Source organism: Temnothorax longispinosus, chromosome 4, assembly GCF_030848805.1.
Source record: "Temnothorax longispinosus isolate EJ_2023e chromosome 4, Tlon_JGU_v1, whole genome shotgun sequence".
NCBI lineage: Eukaryota > Metazoa > Arthropoda > Insecta > Hymenoptera > Formicidae > Temnothorax > Temnothorax longispinosus.
In genome coordinates, this window is record NC_092361.1 from 2,283,243 (window position 1) to 2,301,550 (window position 18,308).

The window sequence follows — 18,308 nt, forward strand, 5'->3', positions numbered from 1 at the left end:
AGTGCCGCGCGATAAGGCCGAAATGGGGAAGAAGAGTATAATGCGCTCGTTATTCTCGCGGGCGCCCGCGGTACGATTACGATTATCTTTCTCCTTTCTCGCGCGCGATAAAGCGGATCGAACGCGCCGTGTTTACCCTCGGCAGTACGTAACTTTCCTAATGCGAGACGTATTGACGTATAATTGGTTGTCGGCGAGTAGCAGCGAGTAGAGGAGGAGAGATGAAGCTGATGAAGGGCTCGAACAGGCTCCAAAAGTTCGCTTGCCCGTTGAAATCAAGAACAGTACACGAGGCGACATCTTCCGGAACACCGAGGAACCGCGTTTCCCAGCCGCGGTCGATAAAGTAGAGCGCCGTCGGTAAAACAGGTAGTTTCTTGTCCGGAAGGGTCTGTTTTTTCTACTGTGCTTCAGGTGCGAGCCATGCGAGGTGCGATTGATTAAAACAACACTAACAACAGCAGTGTTCGTGTGAATGACAGCGTTTCGTCAGAGAGATTCGAAATGACGGAGTCTCCGGGTACAAGTTCGGCCGCTAAAATCTGTGAATTGTAAGTACAACGTTTTACATCGAAGATTTAATTGTGTACAAAACTGCAAAATTACAAGGAGCTCGAGTGTTACTGGTCGCTCTAATCCAATATTGTGTCGGCGTGTAACGTTTTTTCTTCTCATAACAGGTGCAACAAGCGCGGGCGTCGGTATACCTGTCCGCGATGTGGCCTAGGCTATTGCGGGGTCGAGTGTTACAAGTCGGACGCGCACATGGATTGCTCCGAGAGCTTCTACAGGCAGTGGGTCGAGGAAGAGTTCAAGTCTCAGGAGATCGATCCGGCTGCTAGGCAAAACATGATGGAGATCCTTAAGAGGGAACACGAGGCGGCCCTGGGGGATGACGTCTTAGGAGAAGATAATTCAGACGAGGGGAGCACCAGCGGCGAGGATTATCCGTTGGATTCAGACGACGAGCAAGAGGTAATTAAGGACAGACGTGTTAGAAATTTGTGACTTGATTAATGCTCGATCGTTCTTACGAATATGTATATCTTTCAGCTTCTCGACTTGGAAACCAGATTGCAGAATGTCAATTTCGAAGATCCGAATGAGCTCTGGTCAGCCTTATCCGAAGCAGAGAGGCAAGAATTTGAGGCGCTGATAAAAAATGGAGAGGCGGAAAAGTTGCTGCCCAAGTGGGTACCGTGGTGGACTTGCCGTGTGGAAAGAAAATTAATTCAGCCTGTTGAAGAGGACATTAAGGATGCCTATAGCGATTTGAAATATCCCGCCTTGATAGACGTACCGTTATTTAACGATGTGCAGGTTGGTAATAAGTTCATATACTCACAATAATATAATTAATAAAATGGTTACTACAATTAAACGTTATTATTTGTGTTTAGAAAGCATCCCCTTGCGTACACTTTAACGTGACAAATGTGATATACGCTTACGCATATATTGCTCTTTACTACATTGGAGATTATTCGAACTGTGCCGAGGAGGCTGCCCATGTTTTTCTGACTATCTGCGAAAATATGAGGGATAATAAGGTCTTCAAAGATGCGGACACGGCAATTGAATCCGTTATGGAAAATATAAAAAGCGTTAGTAGCTTGTGCACCTATACATTAACATAAATGTGTATACATTATAATATATTATTATTAAATATATACTTAGGTTGATTGGTTGCCACAAGATGAACAAACTTTAGCGGCGTTAAGAGAAGCTGGCGCTTCCATTTTGCAAGGACCAGGGCCCGAAATGAAAACCGTTTATACGTCCGCGGCACTCTCCGAACTCCACCGATTGCTAGCAGCAGCGAAAAAAGAAATTTTAACCTGCAAGAGGAACAATCAAGAATTTACAAAGAGATTTTCGCAGAGACATAGCGACGACCCAAGCCTGTCGAGAAAGAGTATACTTCTGTGCTTGAAGAAGCTGGAATATTATTTATCATGGGTAAAAAGCGCCGGGACAGGAGTCTTGTAAATGCAAAGTTTCGTTTATTTATTAATTATACTGTACATTGTGCTGTCATTTATTAAAATTAATAAATGATATTCTATTAACATGTCATTTAGATCCCCTTTATTATTCATGTTTAATCCTTTTAATCGAATTTTCTATAATATATCAGTGCTTTGTGACGATCCGTTCCCTTCGATGTCTCTCTTGAGTTTGCCCCATTCCGCAGCAGCCTTTAAAACAAGAAATGATAATTCTTTGATCTTGTTTTGCATGGTGTCATTCTCGCTCAATTTTTTCAAAAGTTTCTTTATGTCTGGTTTCATGAGTTTTACAGTGACTTCTTTCGTACTTCTCATCATATTTAATGCAATTTTGGTACCTTTATGTTGTAAGTCATCGTCTTCATTATCGAGTAAAAAAGGTAAGAATCTCTTCCAAAATTCCCAGTCGATTAATTTTTTGCAAGCCTCTTCGCTGGCTGTCGTATAACATAAAGAAGACAGCAGCTGAAACGTTAAGATCGTACATAGTAATTAACGATCTGAATGTTACAACTGTTGTCTTCTTTACATGTTTATCTTTGCCTTCCTCCACGGATAAAAGCATAAAATACCAAAGTTGATAAGATCTCTGCTCAACAAATTGAATAGCAACTTCACGGCATGATACCAAATTGTTTATGAGTTGTATGAACGTTTGCTGCAATATATTATTGAATTTATCGCCATCATGCGTACAGTGCTCGATTATTCTCTCAACATCTGCCTCGAATCTCGAATATACATTTTCGCATGCTGTCGTTGACACTAGGTAGATTGTACAAAACTGTTATAGTGTCGTGTATCTCATTAGCGGGACACTTCGGAATGTCATTCTTGTCAACGTGATATTTGCAGATTTTCAGGAAATTTAAAATTGGCCGAACAACCTTCATGATCTGATGACCAGGAAATGCAATCTCAAAAGGTAGCGTGAGTGCGAGATAAAACAGGGCTCGCGAAGCATAATCCTTTCCCTTGTCTGTGCCATCCAGCGCTATATAGTTGCTGATGAAGACGGTGCGGAGATGTTGTTGTCGTTATAACGTTGTCGTTACAACAATGTCCCCGTACCGCCTTCATCAACAACTATTTTTCTCAATTCCTCTTGACTGCATATCGCGTTGAAAACACGGGCTATCAATTCCTTGCTATTTGGGCTGTCCATTTTAGCGAGGCTCTAAGTCATCGGGAAAGATCGAAAGTTACAAAATTCATACATGACATTCTACGTCAGTCGACTTCAATTCTTCTGCTTCAAAAATAGAGTTAAAATTTATCAACACGCTACGGTCAAAGAGATACTTGACCCTTTATTTTGAAATTAAATTAAATAATTAGAAAGGATTGGAAGTAACAAAATTGACAAAATTCATACGTTGGATTTTGTGTCAGATGCAGACACTTTAGCTTGAATAAATTCTTCAATAAATGGCATTGATAAATCTCTTATCAGCACATTACGGTACATTTTTTTTATATATCTTTGCTAAGCACATTCTGGTTATAGTTCGCGTGGAAGACGTTATGTCGGACGAGGATTCGTATTCCTGACTGACTACCTCCATTAATATTTGCAAACCGCCAAACTCGACCAATCGTTTGGCCCAGTGTAACGAAGTATAATGAATGTTACGCGTAATAAGTTCTATTATTGCGTCTCTAGCAAGTCCTGTTATCGCTTTATTCGTTAGACCAATCAGTAATAAGCGTGCCATCATATCAAGTTCATCCTTATGTGCTTCGCGCACAAAGTCTTATCGGGTTTTGAATCGTGTTCATTATTTATGCCGCTGTAAGTGTTCAATATGATGGCACGCTTCATATTGATTGATCTAACGAATAATCAACCAATCAGTAATAAGCGTGTCATCATATCAAGTTCATCCTTATGTGCTTCGCGCACAAAGTCTTATCGGGTTTTGAATCGTGTTCATTATTTATGCCGCTGTAAGTGTTCAAATATGTTCTGAAACCAAAATATGCAATATTTTAAGTACTAATAAAATATGTGTAAGATAATTGTACGTATTATTTTGTTCGATAATATCAACCTGTGAACAATATTGAGACGCGTTGACTATCTTTGGAGATGTGCTGTTTATCATTTTCAGACACCAACGAAAAATAACAAAACGTTTATAATAGTGGGCTCATTAGTATCGCCTACACTAATATTGTTTTGGCATAACTTATTGTCTACAATACAAATTGCGCTGTAAATTGCTTCAACATCTCCTACTTTCTCTTCGAAGATCTGGTAAGCTTCCGGCTTCGATGTTGATATGGAATGCAGGTAGCGAGGAAGATGAAAACACTATATATAGCAGATTAATTATAGTGGTTTCACGTTTCTCGCTATCTGCATTCACGTTAAATGCTACATCCATCATTTCTGATACCTAATACAAAGCAAAATTGATCGTATATTTAAGTATAATGATCTAGAATAAAAATATAAATAACTACGAAAGATTATATTTGTATGATGCAATTCTTGCCCGTATATAGTGTAGACAGCTATTAATCAATAGGAATAACTAATTATATAATAAGAGAGACAAGAATTCAAATCCGTTTGTTAAATTATATGTAATATTGAGTGAAATAAGAACTCTTCTTAAAATATATATATTAAGCATGAAAAATGTGTTATTATTTTTATATTATGTAGACCAAATTAACGTGTCTTGCAAGTTGATAAATTTTTGTAGTTATATGTATATTTATTTTGGCATTAATACTTGCCTTTTCTTTAATTTTCCGTGAATAATTAAAATATTGCGGAGATAACAGCATGTTACAGGATGATATCATATTAATAGTGTTCTTGTACCTCCTCGTAATTTTTTAACTCTATTAATGCTAAAAATCTGCGAAACAATGTTATGGAAACGTTATGAAATATTTTTAACATTGCACTGTGCAATCGCATGGCAAATTTAAAAAAAGTATTGTCATTAAGATGTTATTCTTTTATTAAAACATTATTAAAATTACGAATAAAACTTGCGTGCAAAAGTTATTTTTTTATTTTTTTTAAGCATGTGTTTCTTTTCCTCTCTTTCCCATATTTGTTCAAAATTAAATATTTTATAAATTAATGCAAGCAAGAGCAATACAGTATATATCTATAAATATTTTTTGAATATGTGTACATAAAATATAAGCATTATCTTTTTCTTATAACAAGAAATCCATATTTATTTTAGACATTATTCTTATTTAAATATTTTCGTATGTTACAGATCAATTTTATATATAACGCCTGTGTGAGTAAGAAAAAGGGTTTAGATAAAAGAACCCGGGAGGAAACTGAAGAGGCCTGAGAAAGGTATTAGGCGCCATTGAAGCAACATTGCGGTAAGCATTAGCTTATTTATTTTATTCTTGTGGTAAATCCTTTTTGAAATATACATAATATATAATGTCAGACGTATCATACATATTATTTTCAAGAAATTTTAAAGGCGACTAATTTCTTAAATGGTACTTGATTGTTTCCTTGAAATAAAAGTTATAGATCTCGTCGAGACGTTTTCCCGAAAACACACTGTAACAAAGCTCTCTTTTGTTAAAGATTTCCTGAGATATTTTAAATTTTGCTATAATATTTTTTAATATAAAATATGAAATATCTCGTCACAAGTATTTACTTTTTGCTTGCTTTTTGATTGTGGACACTTTTGTACATAAAATAATGGGAAAGCAAGCGAACAATAAAATTTTTTACATTTGCAATTTTACACAATTGAATGCTTTTAAAAAATGCAATCAAATTTTTTAAAATAATTTTTCTGTTCTTTTTTTTTACAACAATCCTTAACAAAAGAGAGCTTTATTACAGCGTTTTAAAAACGTCTAAAAAAAATGTCCTATTTAAGAAATTAGTCTCCGTTAAAATTTCTTGAAAATAACATGTATGACACGATTCACATTGAAATCATACGACCCCCTTCAAACTAAAAACCTTTGGTCTGAAGCATTTCTTTCTAGAATTACAAATAAAAAAATTTTGAAAGTGATTGATTAAAATAGAATACTCTGTATATTTGTTAATATTAATAATGTCATAAATAATTTATTAAATATTTAAAAAATTTCAAAATATCTAAAAATATTTTATTTATTAGACAAATTAACTTGTATAAAACTTAATAAAAAAAATATAATTCTGATATAATCTAAACTATTATAAATTTTAATTATTTAGAAATTATTTAGAAATAGAAATATACCTATATTAACAAGTAATATTTTATATATATTTGTTGATATTAATCATGTCATATATATAAATAATTTATTAAATATTTTAAAAATCTTAAAATAAAATCTAAAATATTTTATTTATTAGACAATTTATTAAACATGCAATATACTATATAGTGTGTGACATCCGCGTGTGACCCTTACAGCCTCTTCCTATCTATATTAAAATATTTTACATTTTATTTTATATTTTAAGATTTTTTAAATATTTAATAAATTATTTGTGACATGAGTGATATCAACAAAATATAAAATATTACTTGTTAATATATATTTCTATTTCTAAAGATTTCTCTCTTCTAAAATTTTATACAAGTTAATATTTAAAAAAACATTGTCATTAAGATGTTATTCTTTTATTAAAAATTTATTAAAATTACGAACAAAACTTGCGTGCAAAAGTTATTTTTTTATTTTTATGTTAAGCATGTGTTTCTTTTAATCTCTTCCCCATATTCGTCCAAAATCAATAAATATAAAATAAATTGGTGCCAGCAAGCAATATAGTATATATCTATACAGTATATATTTAAATATTATTTTTATATGTAGTGCGATCTTTTACGATCAATATTATAATTCATCATCAATTATATATTAATCGTAAAAGATCGCACTGTGCCATCACGTGTGTGTTCACTATGTTTATTACGTGTGCGTAATCACTATGCCATCACGTGTGCGCATCCCTGTACCATCACACGTGTAATCACACGTGATGGCATAGTGCGACCTTCTATGCGTGTACGTATGCCAAAATCACTTGCTCGTGAAGCGAGCATGATCCGTTCGTGCACGCACGGTGTGATAATCACGCCGTGAAGGTACGAATTGTTATCTGGGTATATTTGTGTAAGATGATTTGTGTAAAAGATTTTTTCAGGTGCTATAAGAGCGACGCGGCGGTCACTAGATTGATTCGCGTGATAAATCTTACAATAGGCCGAACAATTAAGGCTTTCGCGAAATACACACGTGTTCGAACGGATTATCGTATTAATTTTCGAGCGACGAATCTATAATATACTTCGCGATAGCTATTGCAATGATAGTGAAATACAACGTTAATACACATACTTACCAATTAAATAAGTCGTGCCACTCGTTCCGGAGCCGATCCGTCTCCGTCTCGTATATTCGTCGCGTTCTGGAAAAGGCCGAAAAGGGGAACGTAATTAATATGGCGGAAGCGCTTCGTCTCACGCACGCGGTCAACTTATTCTCACGCCGATAGGCACCGCGGCGCCGCGCGATCGCGAATTTTCCAAACTTTGAAAGTCAAATGTTATCAAACTCGCCTATTAGAACGATCGTCATTTTGCATGTTTTCTAGCGAATAGCGTATATTAATATTTTTGGCAAATATCCGGCGATATTCGCGACACTCGAAAACGCGATCGGTCGATCACTTTCGCGATTGCTCGCGCGACGTTCCTTCGGCCGCGAACACACGTACACCGCGGAATACGTATTTTCAAAAGAAATATCAATACCCGAGCTCTAAATCTATACTAGGCGATAGATACTGCGGTGAACACACGCGAGGTTAATATGGGTTGTACGTACCAATTAAATGAGCCGCGACGTTACTTATTCGGGAGCCGATCCGTTCCGTGTCAGCCGCCTTCTGGAAATGGAACGGAAAACGGAAACGGGCTAATGGAAGGGGAACGCCTACGTCATCAATATGGCGGAGGCTTCGTTTCCGCGCGGGCAACTTCGCGCCGCGCCAGAAGCGCCCGCGCTCGCGCCGCGGCGGGCGTCACTGCACGTCGACTCGTCCCGTTTTTTACTTTCACGTTCACCGCGTCTACCCTTGCCTTATATAGCAGTCATTTTTTCGCTTTATGATCCTGATATCAGGTAAATTATATATAAGTTGATATTGTAGATTTGCAAGTTGCGATATCTGCAATATTTGCAATATCGTATAATGTAATCGCTTCGTCTCGAATATTCACGCGAAACATCTTCGGCCGAATAAGGGCCAAAGCACGTAACATGTCCCCGATCTGACAGATCAGGATACGCCAAAGCTTGTGCGTTACTTTACGTCCACGACTACGGCTGTCATATGTGCTTTGGCCTTTTGGCGAAATATGCGTTCGACGAAATATTCGATGATGCATCTTCGAGCCGGTGTCACGGTTAACGATGTGACGCTACGCGAGTCAAATGGATGGTTAACAAAAGCGTTGATTAACCGAAAATACGCAATTCAATTTTAACATTGCACGCACGGTATACAATAATTGAGTTTATTAATATCGCAAATATATATTATGTAAAATTATTACATTTTCGACAAATAATCAATATAAGTATCATGCTTTTCTTTTTCTCTCCAACGTGTAATGTTATGTGTTCACTTTTTAATTATCACCTCGTTTCAAGGTATGTATGTATACATAATCGACTCCCTACTCCCCGAAGTCCCTTTATGCCCTTTATCAATTCATCAAAATTGTCCTTCGGCGCTCCGCGATTATCCATCGAGTTATCAACGAGCCTGCATTTGCTCGACGTTTTCGACGGCGTCTCCTCGATGTCGCTTCCGAGCACGTGTATTTTTCGAAACGTAAGGTGTTGATGACTTGATGAAAATTTTCTAACATAACGCATAAACGCTAAACGCCCGCGCGTTGGGGAATTTCGTGCCCAAAATTCGCCTCGATCACGCGCCTGTGTGTGTGAGTGTGCAGAATATGTAAAATGGGCGAGTACACGAACGTGTACACCTTCCACGACAAGACCCTCGCCGAGAGGTTGGAGGAGTACACCAACATCCTGTCGTCGCGTGGGAAAATAGTGCCCGCCTCGAACATCCGTACGGAATGGGTCTGCGACGTGGAGCTCGTCATCGAGCCGGTCGGCTGGCAGGCGTTGTGGAAGATATCGCGCGTCACGTGCGAGAATTACGGTATCCGCTATCCGACCATCGTCAAGGTGGAGGTCCTGGGGATGGACTACCCCATGTTGAACGCCCTGGTGAAGATCACGGCCGTCCAGGACGACATACACCTGCCCGAGAAGCACGAGGTCCCGCTGATCGAGCTCTACCCCACCATCGAGCAGGCGAACCACAGCTTGGACATAGTCGGCACGGCACATTGCGTGGATCGCCTGCGTTTCTTCTACAATTACCTGTGGATGCCGTGGGACGAGGACGAGGACGACAACATCGATTGGGTGGAGCAGCACCTGGAGCGTAGGATCAGACTGTTCTTCGACATGAATAACGGAGTCGTCAGCAAGGAGACCTGCGACATTATCAAATCGTTAATCAGCGAGGGTAAAGAGATACAGAAGAAGATATCCACGTACGAGGCTTTGCTGCCTGAGGACTTCCAGGAGGACGACGTTCCCGAAGAGCTGGCCCAGGAAACATGTACCTTGATGAAGCTCCACTTTCGGCTTCAGCAGATCAAAGCTGAGATGGACCTGCTGGAGAATCCTTCGTTGAGAGGATTGCTTGGGAGGAATCAGTCGTATAATAGAAGAAAAAAGCGTGGCGATAACGAAAATAGAAAAAACGTGTGCTATTTTGTGTGGCTGGGGGGTGTTGTCAAAGAGCTGCAGGAACTTTCCAGTAAAATTCAAACAATGTTGCCTGAGGATACGCCCATTAAGTATGTTTCGATTCTATTAAGCAAGGATATTTGAGAGGGTTAAATAATCATTATAGTTTGTAAATTGTTTGTATTTCAGAATCTGCGGCTATCTCGACGACGTTATGGATATGTTCGAGACGGGCGATACTATTTTTTTGGGCAAAGGAAATTATTCGATTAAGAATTCCAACGGGTTGCAAGAAGGAGGTTTAATTATGGGACTTTCTAACGCAGAGAACACTATAATTTCTCCTTCACTTGAGCCAGATATGACATCGTCTCTGTTCGATCTATCTGGCAATGAGGTATGCCTCCGGTAATTCATTTTCTCACGTTTCTGGTACTTCTGCCATTAATTTTGTAATTTATTTTGTGTAATCCAACAGATATTGTTGAGGAATATCTGCATCGACCTGGGAATCCTTCAGGCAGGCATAATTGTCAGGAAGGGTTGTACCGTAATTGTAACTGGTTGCAGAATACGTGTCTCTAATGTCACTGCAAGTAATAGCGCTAAATGGGGCGCGGTTGTTATGCCGGGAGCGAAGTTAGTACTTGAGAACACGAGTTTCCAAGGATTGGGGACCGCCATCATTATTTATGGTACCGGCGAGGTCGTTATGAATGATTGTATCTTTGAAGGCTGCGAGGGTGTACGGGTAAAGTTATTTTGCATTAGTCTCCGCTGCGTTGCTCTTTAGAATATTTATAATAAATGTATTACGTCTCTTTTTTTTCCAGCTCAACGACAATGCAAGTTTTACCGCGAGCAGATGTTCCTTCGAGCACATTGAAAAGGGACAAGCTGTCGTGGTAGAAACTGAGAAAGTAACTCGTTCGGAGAGTGTAGAGGTGGGAAGTGAATTGAACAATGCGTCTCTAAAAAATGTCTCTTTAAGCGAATGTAAATTTTCCAACAATGATAAAGGGGATATCACGTTGAGACCGAAAGATACCGCCGCTCTCACGAGATACGTTGCTGTGGTAGAAGAAGGGCCAGCTCCCAAACGGGAAGCTATGGAATTATAAATTTTGCATTATCTGTTCACATTATCATAAGTCCTTAGAATTATTACCCTTTTGATACAAAGTGCAAACTTTTTGGTATATTTATAAAATCGAATTTTATAAGCTTTCGAATATTTTTCTACAGAAATATAATCTAGTTGAGAGAAAACCTATTGCGTAGGAATAATTTTGCGTCTTGCCCATGCGAAGTTCCGTGAAAATTTGTCACTAATCCATTAATGTTCATTTCTGTTATAGATTAACTTTAATCTCGGTTTAACTTCTTATCTTTTTCTAATTCTTACGTCCATTTCTACCAATATAGATTAACGTTAATCTTGGTTTAACTTCTTATGCTTTTATAATTCTTATGTTCATTTCTACCAATGTTGATTAACTCTAATCTCGGTTTAACTTATTTTTCATCTTTTTCAAGGAAAAAGATAGAAGATAAGTTAAATCGAGATTAAAGTTAATCTACATTGATAGAAACGGAGATGATTAGAACTAGAATAAAATAAAAAGTAAGTTAAAACCTAGTGACAAAATATCTTATAATTTCTCAGACCATTTTTTAAATATTTTCAGAAATAATTGGAAAAGAATTTTCGGAATATTTCAATATTCATATGTATGAAAATTTTTGGTAAATTGCACAGATTTTCTCATATCTATTTAGATTTCAAAGATATGTTAGCGGGAAAGTTCTGAAATATTTTATTCTGTTTTTTCTGAAAAAAGTTTCAATTTGTAAAAAAAATCTGAAAAATTTGGAGCATTATGAGTTTTAAAATCTTTTTAGAAAAAATTCTGAGACATTTTTCTATAAAATCGAAATTAAAGTTAATCTACATCGGTGGAGATGAATAACACAACCGAATAAGATTTTTCTTGAAAACACTATCGACCGGTTGAACCGTGATAACGTATCGATGATTCAAAGTTCAAACCGTATTTTCGTACAAGTCATTTCTCACGCTAGATGTCGCCAACGTGAAAGATTCGCCGCCGGATCAGTGCTCGCGGTCATCTTGGAGTAAGTATCTCGGAGCGTGCGGCGCGTCGAGATATATATATCGTATTATATACTGGGACATGACAGTCCTGAGATTACGAATTTCGATAAAGGTGATACCGACTCGCCGCGTCCGTCACGAACCCGCCACGAGCACGCCCGCGCTAACGCAGCCGCTCGCTCCGAGGCGGAATTTCGCGGTGTTTCGCGCGTGCACCGAGCCGTACCCTAACCTCGTCCGCGGATCGCCGACGAGTCGGACGCTTCGCCCTCACGTTGACAAACGTGAGTAAGTATATCTCTCATCGCACCACCGACACAAGATCGGCTCTCGAATGTCGCCTCGCGACGTGTACCGGATGTTCGCCGAGTATCGCGAATATACGGCGCGAGGAGCCTCGGAGATGTCTCGCGAGCTGTGCATTCGCGTCGCATGCGTGTTGCGTGCCTTTCGCGGCGACAAAAGGGACAAGGGCACGACGCGTTCGCGGAAATTGAGAAATGCGCGCGTTTTCTCAGCTCTCGAGTCGAGCGAGCCGCATTCGCGAGCGTCGCTGCAAGTGTGCTCCGTTTTCTCTTTTCTTTTCCCCGCTCCGCTCTCCTCCCCCCTTTTGTCGCGCCGGCCATGTGCTCGCGCGCGTTGACACGTGCGCTCGGCGCACGTATGAATGAAACGTCACTCGCGCCAACGCGCGCCCGAGCGCATCGATCGGGCCTCTCGCCGATTCTCGATCGTCTCTTTCTCTCTCTCTCGTCCCGCTAATGATTAATCGCGTTTTCCGTCGTCGAGTGAGATAAAACCGCGCCGCCCCCCGTCACGCTTCGATATTAATCGCGGGGGGGTGGGGACGGCGAGGAGACGCGACGGGGCGGAAGGGGGCGCGGGCCTGTCGTTGGCAGTGCGCTAAACGCGGCCGCGTACTCGTGATGTATCGCGCGGACACGCGATGCATATTCATGACGGTAAGGCGGCGTAACAAAAATGAACGAGTTTCTCGGCGTTTTGCGCGGCGACCGAGATTCGCCGCCGATCGAATGTCACGGCGGCGCCGTTACGTGGGATATACCTCATTACGAGCCTCCAACTTAACGCTTCTTCCCCTCGCCGTATCTATCCCGGGGGATCCAGGTTTCCAGGAAAACGAAATGAGTTTCAAAGTAAAAAGATGGTTGATCCGTTATAAGTCCTCAACAAGCGCTTTTACGTCGTTGACCACGGATTCTGATTATGCACATTTAAATTACCACCATGACGGTCATCGATGACTGACGCTGAGTTTTTTGTTTACGTTTTGCGATCAGTGATTGTCATGGAGCGACTGCCAAACAAATATATATATATATATATATATATATATATATATATATATATATATATATCACGTTTTTATGCAACTCAATACTATAAATTCAGTATTTTATTGCTCTTTTTCATATAAAGTCATTTAATCCGGCGTGAATGAAAAATCAGCTAAAATACGCTCGACGGTGAACGTGTTAGCTTTGCAAAGTCTACTAAAGGTAGCACATCCACTGTAAACAGATAAAGGGTTTCTATACAATATTCTTTGTTGACAAACCAAAAGTTAATTAAGCTGTCGTGTAACTTTACCTCTTTTGCCTCTATATAAGCTTTCCTAAACGAAAATTAATTGCATCGAAAATTTAACCCGGACCAAACGAGCGCGAACAAACACGGGCGAACACAGCTTGTTTCGATAATTGCAAAAATGAGTGCACCGCAAGTATTGGCGAGCAATTGCTCATTCATTTATTGTTCGTGCTCGTTTGATTTTGTACCATGTGTTTTAATGCACGACGTAACGCCGATTGCCGATTGTTTCGCAATATTCAACGGGTTTAAAGGCTACGTTCCGATAATTCACTGCCAGTACTAAAAATCTATAGTGTACACGATGTAAACTATATAGATTCTCTGGCAGTGAATATCGGAACGTACCCAAAGAAAGAATAACTCATTAAAACATCGAATACACGTGCTAATGTTCGCTTTTCTCTGTTTTTTTTTTTTACAGTTTTCCGCGGTCGCGCGTTTGAATTGCCTTCTCGACGAGTCGAGGCGCTAATTAGGGCCGAGTGGAAGTGCACGACGACGAAGTCACCGTTGACGGACGCGTCTCGCGACATGGTGGAGACGACCGCAGCACCGACGCAGTCCGTCGATGGACAAACGCAGTTCGGTAACACGCGTCACTTCGAAGATCCGTCAGACTGCATCTTCGTCTTCAAGAACACGTTCTCGGATTACGAGGAGCCGCCCTCCGACGAAGAGGTGAGTAACGACATTCGACTTTCATATACAGCTTCTGTATACGCAATATTACTTACTCGTTTAACGAGGCGCGATTCTACATGGCGAAGTGGCTCAGTTGCGACAGCCGCTTACATATTTTTCGAATGTTGCCGGAATATCGCAATCGCACATCCTGCGCCTATAAGTCAAATAATATCTCCGTAAAAAGAAAGTTGTGCTTCGGTTTCTTTGAAATTGCGACATATACGCGGAGTGTAATCTGTAATTTATTACGGTGACATGTATATAATTCTCGAACGTGCCGGTTTGATTTGCCGAGTAAAAAATACCGTTAGTTCGTTTCTCTCATGAATATACAGCTCGGCTTGAATTATGCTTGTTAATTATCGAATTGATATCGAAATACACCGATTAAATATTTTATATGTTATCTTTTCTTTACCGCGGCTATTTTACGGGAAATTTTAGTTACATTTAATTTGTTTCTTTTGTTTTTGCGATACGATGATGCATGAAAGAATTTTAAAACGCTCTCTCTCTCATGCTATATATAGTAGTAGAATAATTAAAAACCGGTTCGTTTGGCTATGTTTAATCCAACTCCGATCGTACGAATAATCTGGCTACACATGTTCGCATATTAATCTAATAAGAATCATTTACTTTGTAATACAAGGTCAAACGGTTCTGCACCTTCGAATTGTGCGGCGTTTATACTTGATCGAACGTAAATTGGCGTGCCGCGCATGACCTAAAAGTTACGCGAGATGTGCGAAAACGCTTCATGTTATAACGTATTTAGCAAATAAAGTAGCAGCCTATGTGCGTGTTGGCAATTGTCGCGGGACTGGAGAAGCCTCCTTCGATTGGCTTCTCTGGCTCGATGTCGGTCGCCGTTAGAAAACGAGGAACGATAAAAAAAAGTCAGGGGAACGATTTTAAAGCACGACTTTACGGTCGATCACATGGCGGCGGATTAAATTATTCCGCTCTACATTTTTCTTTCAGTCGCATGGGGCTCCCGTGCGTTCTCTCTCTCTTTGTCTCATTCTGTCTCTCTCTCTCTCTCTCGCTCTCGTTTGGATGCAGTAAAGTCCGATACCATGCTGCACAAACGCTTTAATACCTGATTGCTTTCCGCTCTGCGTGTGAGACGTCTCGCCCGGGGAGCTTTGGTAAAATATATTATTCAAAGGCACCCACGTCATAATCGCTCGTTTCTGAAATACTCGTCTCCGGTGTAGGGCGCAAAATCGTGGTTGAATTATTACCGCGACAAGTCTCTCTATCGCGCTGTATAAATGATTGTCGTGTCATATTACAATAGGATTATCGTGAAAGGATTTCCCGTTTTTTCCCGCGTGAAACGGGAATGTGATTAGTGTGCGGCGAAAAAAAAAGAAAAATTTTACTTTTCACGCGGACAAAAGCTATCGCGGTGTGGAAATTTTATATATTTATTATTAACGTGGAAACGTCGCCGTGCATGTCGCTGGAGTAACAGGTCCGTTTAAACAATATCCGAACCCGCGAATTTCAATTTTTCTCGAGCAGGATCGATGACGTCCGACAGCGGCATCTTATAAATCCACTTCGTAACGTCGATTATGAGCGATTCGCGCATAATGCATATCCTCCGTCGTATCGCGATCGCATCGCGTTCCTACGTGTATTCGGGAATATCTACGGCACCATCTCCGTGGTGTGTCTCTCGGTTACTTGTTAGGTCGCGTGTTCGCTCGTTCGCGAGGACCGTCGTCGTGTCGTGGCGCCCGATAGCGCCGAGATAAAATGTCGCAACCGAACGCGTACATACAATGTGTCGCGCGCGGCAGTACTTTCCGAAAATATCCTCGCTCCGGAGTTGCGAAGTTGTTGCAAAAAGCAAAAATAACCATCCGAGATAGTAGTCGGTTCGTGCAATGCGCGTGGGAAACGAGCGCAGGTCCGATAAGAATAGTCGCGACTACGAGCAGGTGAGACCGCTCGAGCGCGAGAAAATTTATGCGAGGAGAGTCGGGGTCGCGGTGTAACCGGCCACGTGAATGTTTAATTAACATGGTGCTTAAAGAGATCTCGTCTTTGGCGACCGCGCTGCATTGCTGACCGCGACAACGAAAGAATATTTCTCTCGGGGAATGTGTGGATTGTTTGTCGTCACATTGATATACCTCAACGCAAGAATAATATACGTATAATTATGCATGATAATTAACACGCGGGAGTTAAGAGAGAGGCAAGCGGATAGCTATGCAGAAACGAGATGGAATTACGACGGCGGGGGTTGAAAGGGCGAAATGTTGAAACAGAATATGAGAGACGGAAGACGATGTATAACGGTGAAAACGATCAATCATTCGAGAGGACCAGAAAACGGTTGCCTCGCGGCTGCAAATAACATCCCGCGTACGCGTGTGTGCGTGCGTACGTGTGTGCGCGCCGGTCAAAAGCATCGGCGCGGGACCGGGACGTATTGCGAGTTACTGTTCTCGGCCGCTTCCGTCGAAGCCCTGAAACGTCCTGCTCCTTTTTTTTCTCTCTGCTCGTCAGTATACAGAGAGCAGTCGCAGTTTGCCTCTTCTCTTTTCCTTAAAGCTCTCGCTCGCTCTAAATTTCCTCATTAGCGACTCCGCGCGCGAGTGTGTCGATTCCTTTGCAGTTGTTTCTTAATGAGGGACTGCTTTTTCTGTATACACTCGTGCCGAAGTATGCTATGAGGGAGATAATGGAATTTTTTCTCCGGTGAACGTGCGTGCGCGAAAACGAATATCGCAGTCGCTTTCTGATCTATGCCAAACCACCGCCAGTCATTCTGCCTTTAAACAACGCATGGAGATTTTCCAAACCGATTAAAGCGGGACGACGTGGCGCTGCCAAAACTCATAATTGTGCATCCCGGTGGGACGGGGAACAAGGGAGAGACGAAGAAGGAGCGAGAGAGATGGAGAGAGAGACGCACCCATTTGCTTTGCGAACTCAACGAATCGCTTATTCTTCGCAATGTCGCGTCGCATTAATGACGGACGCGGCGGCTGTCGAAGCGTCGTGTCATATCACCTGTTTCGCCGTGCACTAAATATACATCCCCCGGTTTTTGTTCGACTCGTCCGTCGGACGGCGGCCGACACGTGTCGCCGGTCAAATTTTGATAAGCGACGAACGCGGTCGGATGAATCCTATCTGCTCGGTGCACCGAAAGTTAAATATTATCGACCGCGATCGCGACGACACGTTTCGATGATAAAATAAGCGAAGCCGCAACACGTCGCGGCTTCGGCGCGCGCTTTCGTCGGGTTTCCAGCAATTAAAACACACGAGTCACCTGATTCGTCGGGATTTAATTTCAATTCCGTTTCGCCTGGCGATCCCGATGAACAAATTAATTTACTTTAACAGGATCTCTTATCTCGCGAACACTCTCGTGAAAGATATTTATCGTTCTTTGTAATCCGGATCAAAAAAAGCGAAAAGCCTATCCAATCTTTTAAAAATGTTATACAAAAGTTGAGAGCCGCGTAAAATAGTTTTTAATTTAATTTCTCTAGAAATAGTTAAGAGTGCAGAGTCGAATAAAATTGAAAATTTCCTGACGTGCGTAGGCAGTTGGCTATTATGTGTGACGCAAATGTTTTACAACGCATCGTATATATTGTCCGCTCTGTATTAATCAGCGCGACGACAGGTATGTCACGTGATTTAGCTTGCTTTTAAGATTAAATTAACTTGCCTAGCGCTGCTAGAGAAAATGCGCTTGGCTATGAAATATCATGCCTCGCGCGCTGACTTGCCGCTTAACTATCAGATCGTAAATCACGATATATTTGCACCGTGCCTTCGATAATCCATGGCGAGGTAAATACACGCCAATATTAGCCACTATTATTACACGTTAGCACCTACGTTATCGAGATGCTCGATCCTTTATGCACAATTAAAATTTCCGCCGTGGAAAGATAAATTCTGAATTTGCCGAGAGAGAGAAAGAGAGAGAGAGAGAGGAATTCTCTCATCACCCTTCATATTTTTCGCATCTCCCGCCCCGCCCTCCCGGTAGCGAAGATGGTTAACTAACTCGAGAGGCGAATGATTGATGCCAGACATTTACGGTGCATAAACCG

General features: G+C 40.8%; 3 protein-coding genes and 1 long non-coding RNA gene across 6 annotated transcripts in view; 3 read left to right on the forward strand and 1 right to left on the reverse strand.

The window, feature by feature from the left end:
- The first annotated feature begins 24 nt into the window (after positions 1–24).
- LOC139812218 (zinc finger HIT domain-containing protein 2) lies at positions 25–2,072 on the forward strand. The gene is made up of 5 exons (XM_071776889.1): positions 25–551; positions 681–975; positions 1,054–1,320; positions 1,401–1,604; positions 1,681–2,072. Exons 1-5 carry the CDS (start codon positions 505–507, stop codon positions 1,990–1,992), a joined length of 1,125 nt encoding a protein of 374 aa, XP_071632990.1. The 5' UTR covers positions 25–504; the 3' UTR covers positions 1,993–2,072.
- Positions 2,073–2,198: 126 nt separating this feature from the next.
- On the reverse strand, positions 2,199–7,905 carry LOC139812219 (uncharacterized). Its single transcript, XR_011731835.1, has 3 exons — positions 7,848–7,905; positions 7,363–7,428; positions 2,199–4,882 (listed from the first exon to the last, which is right to left on the reverse strand). It is a non-coding gene; the product is annotated as an uncharacterized lncRNA (long non-coding RNA).
- A 148-nt stretch (positions 7,906–8,053) lies between these two features.
- The window catches only part of LOC139812423 (pseudouridylate synthase RPUSD2), a 121,773-nt gene continuing 111,518 nt past the window's right edge, over positions 8,054–18,308 (forward strand). Inside the window, exons 1-2 of one of the 3 annotated variants that reach the window (XM_071777228.1) lie at positions 8,054–8,144; positions 13,952–14,208. In XM_071777228.1, coding sequence (XP_071633329.1) covers positions 8,129–8,144; positions 13,952–14,208 — 273 coding nt within the window. In that variant the 5' untranslated portion in view covers positions 8,054–8,128. Of the gene's footprint in view, positions 8,145–11,922; positions 12,205–13,951; positions 14,209–18,308 lie in introns of those variants that run through there. The other 2 variants (XM_071777227.1, XM_071777230.1) reach the window with 2 other exon arrangements.
- Nesd (nessun dorma) lies at positions 8,839–11,274 on the forward strand. Its single transcript, XM_071775735.1, has 4 exons — positions 8,839–9,910; positions 9,990–10,197; positions 10,279–10,551; positions 10,634–11,274. Exons 1-4 carry the CDS (start codon positions 8,994–8,996, stop codon positions 10,919–10,921), a joined length of 1,686 nt encoding a protein of 561 aa, XP_071631836.1. The 5' UTR covers positions 8,839–8,993; the 3' UTR covers positions 10,922–11,274.

Excerpts from the sequence above, each read along its gene's own strand:
- LOC139812218 (XM_071776889.1), top strand. The coding sequence starts at position 505 with ATGACGGAGTCTCCGGGTACAAGTTCGGCCGCTAAAATCTGTGAATT. Across the intron at positions 1,321-1,400 it reads CGTTATTTAACGATGTGCAG|AAAGCATCCCCTTGCGTACA; the intron begins GTTGGTAATAAG and ends ATTTGTGTTTAG. Across the intron at positions 1,605-1,680 it reads TTATGGAAAATATAAAAAGC|GTTGATTGGTTGCCACAAGA; the intron begins GTTAGTAGCTTG and ends ATATATACTTAG.
- Nesd (XM_071775735.1), top strand. The coding sequence starts at position 8,994 with ATGGGCGAGTACACGAACGTGTACACCTTCCACGACAAGACCCTCGCC. Across the intron at positions 10,198-10,278 it reads TCGATCTATCTGGCAATGAG|ATATTGTTGAGGAATATCTG; the intron begins GTATGCCTCCGG and ends GTAATCCAACAG. Across the intron at positions 10,552-10,633 it reads AAGGCTGCGAGGGTGTACGG|CTCAACGACAATGCAAGTTT; the intron begins GTAAAGTTATTT and ends TTTTTTTTCCAG.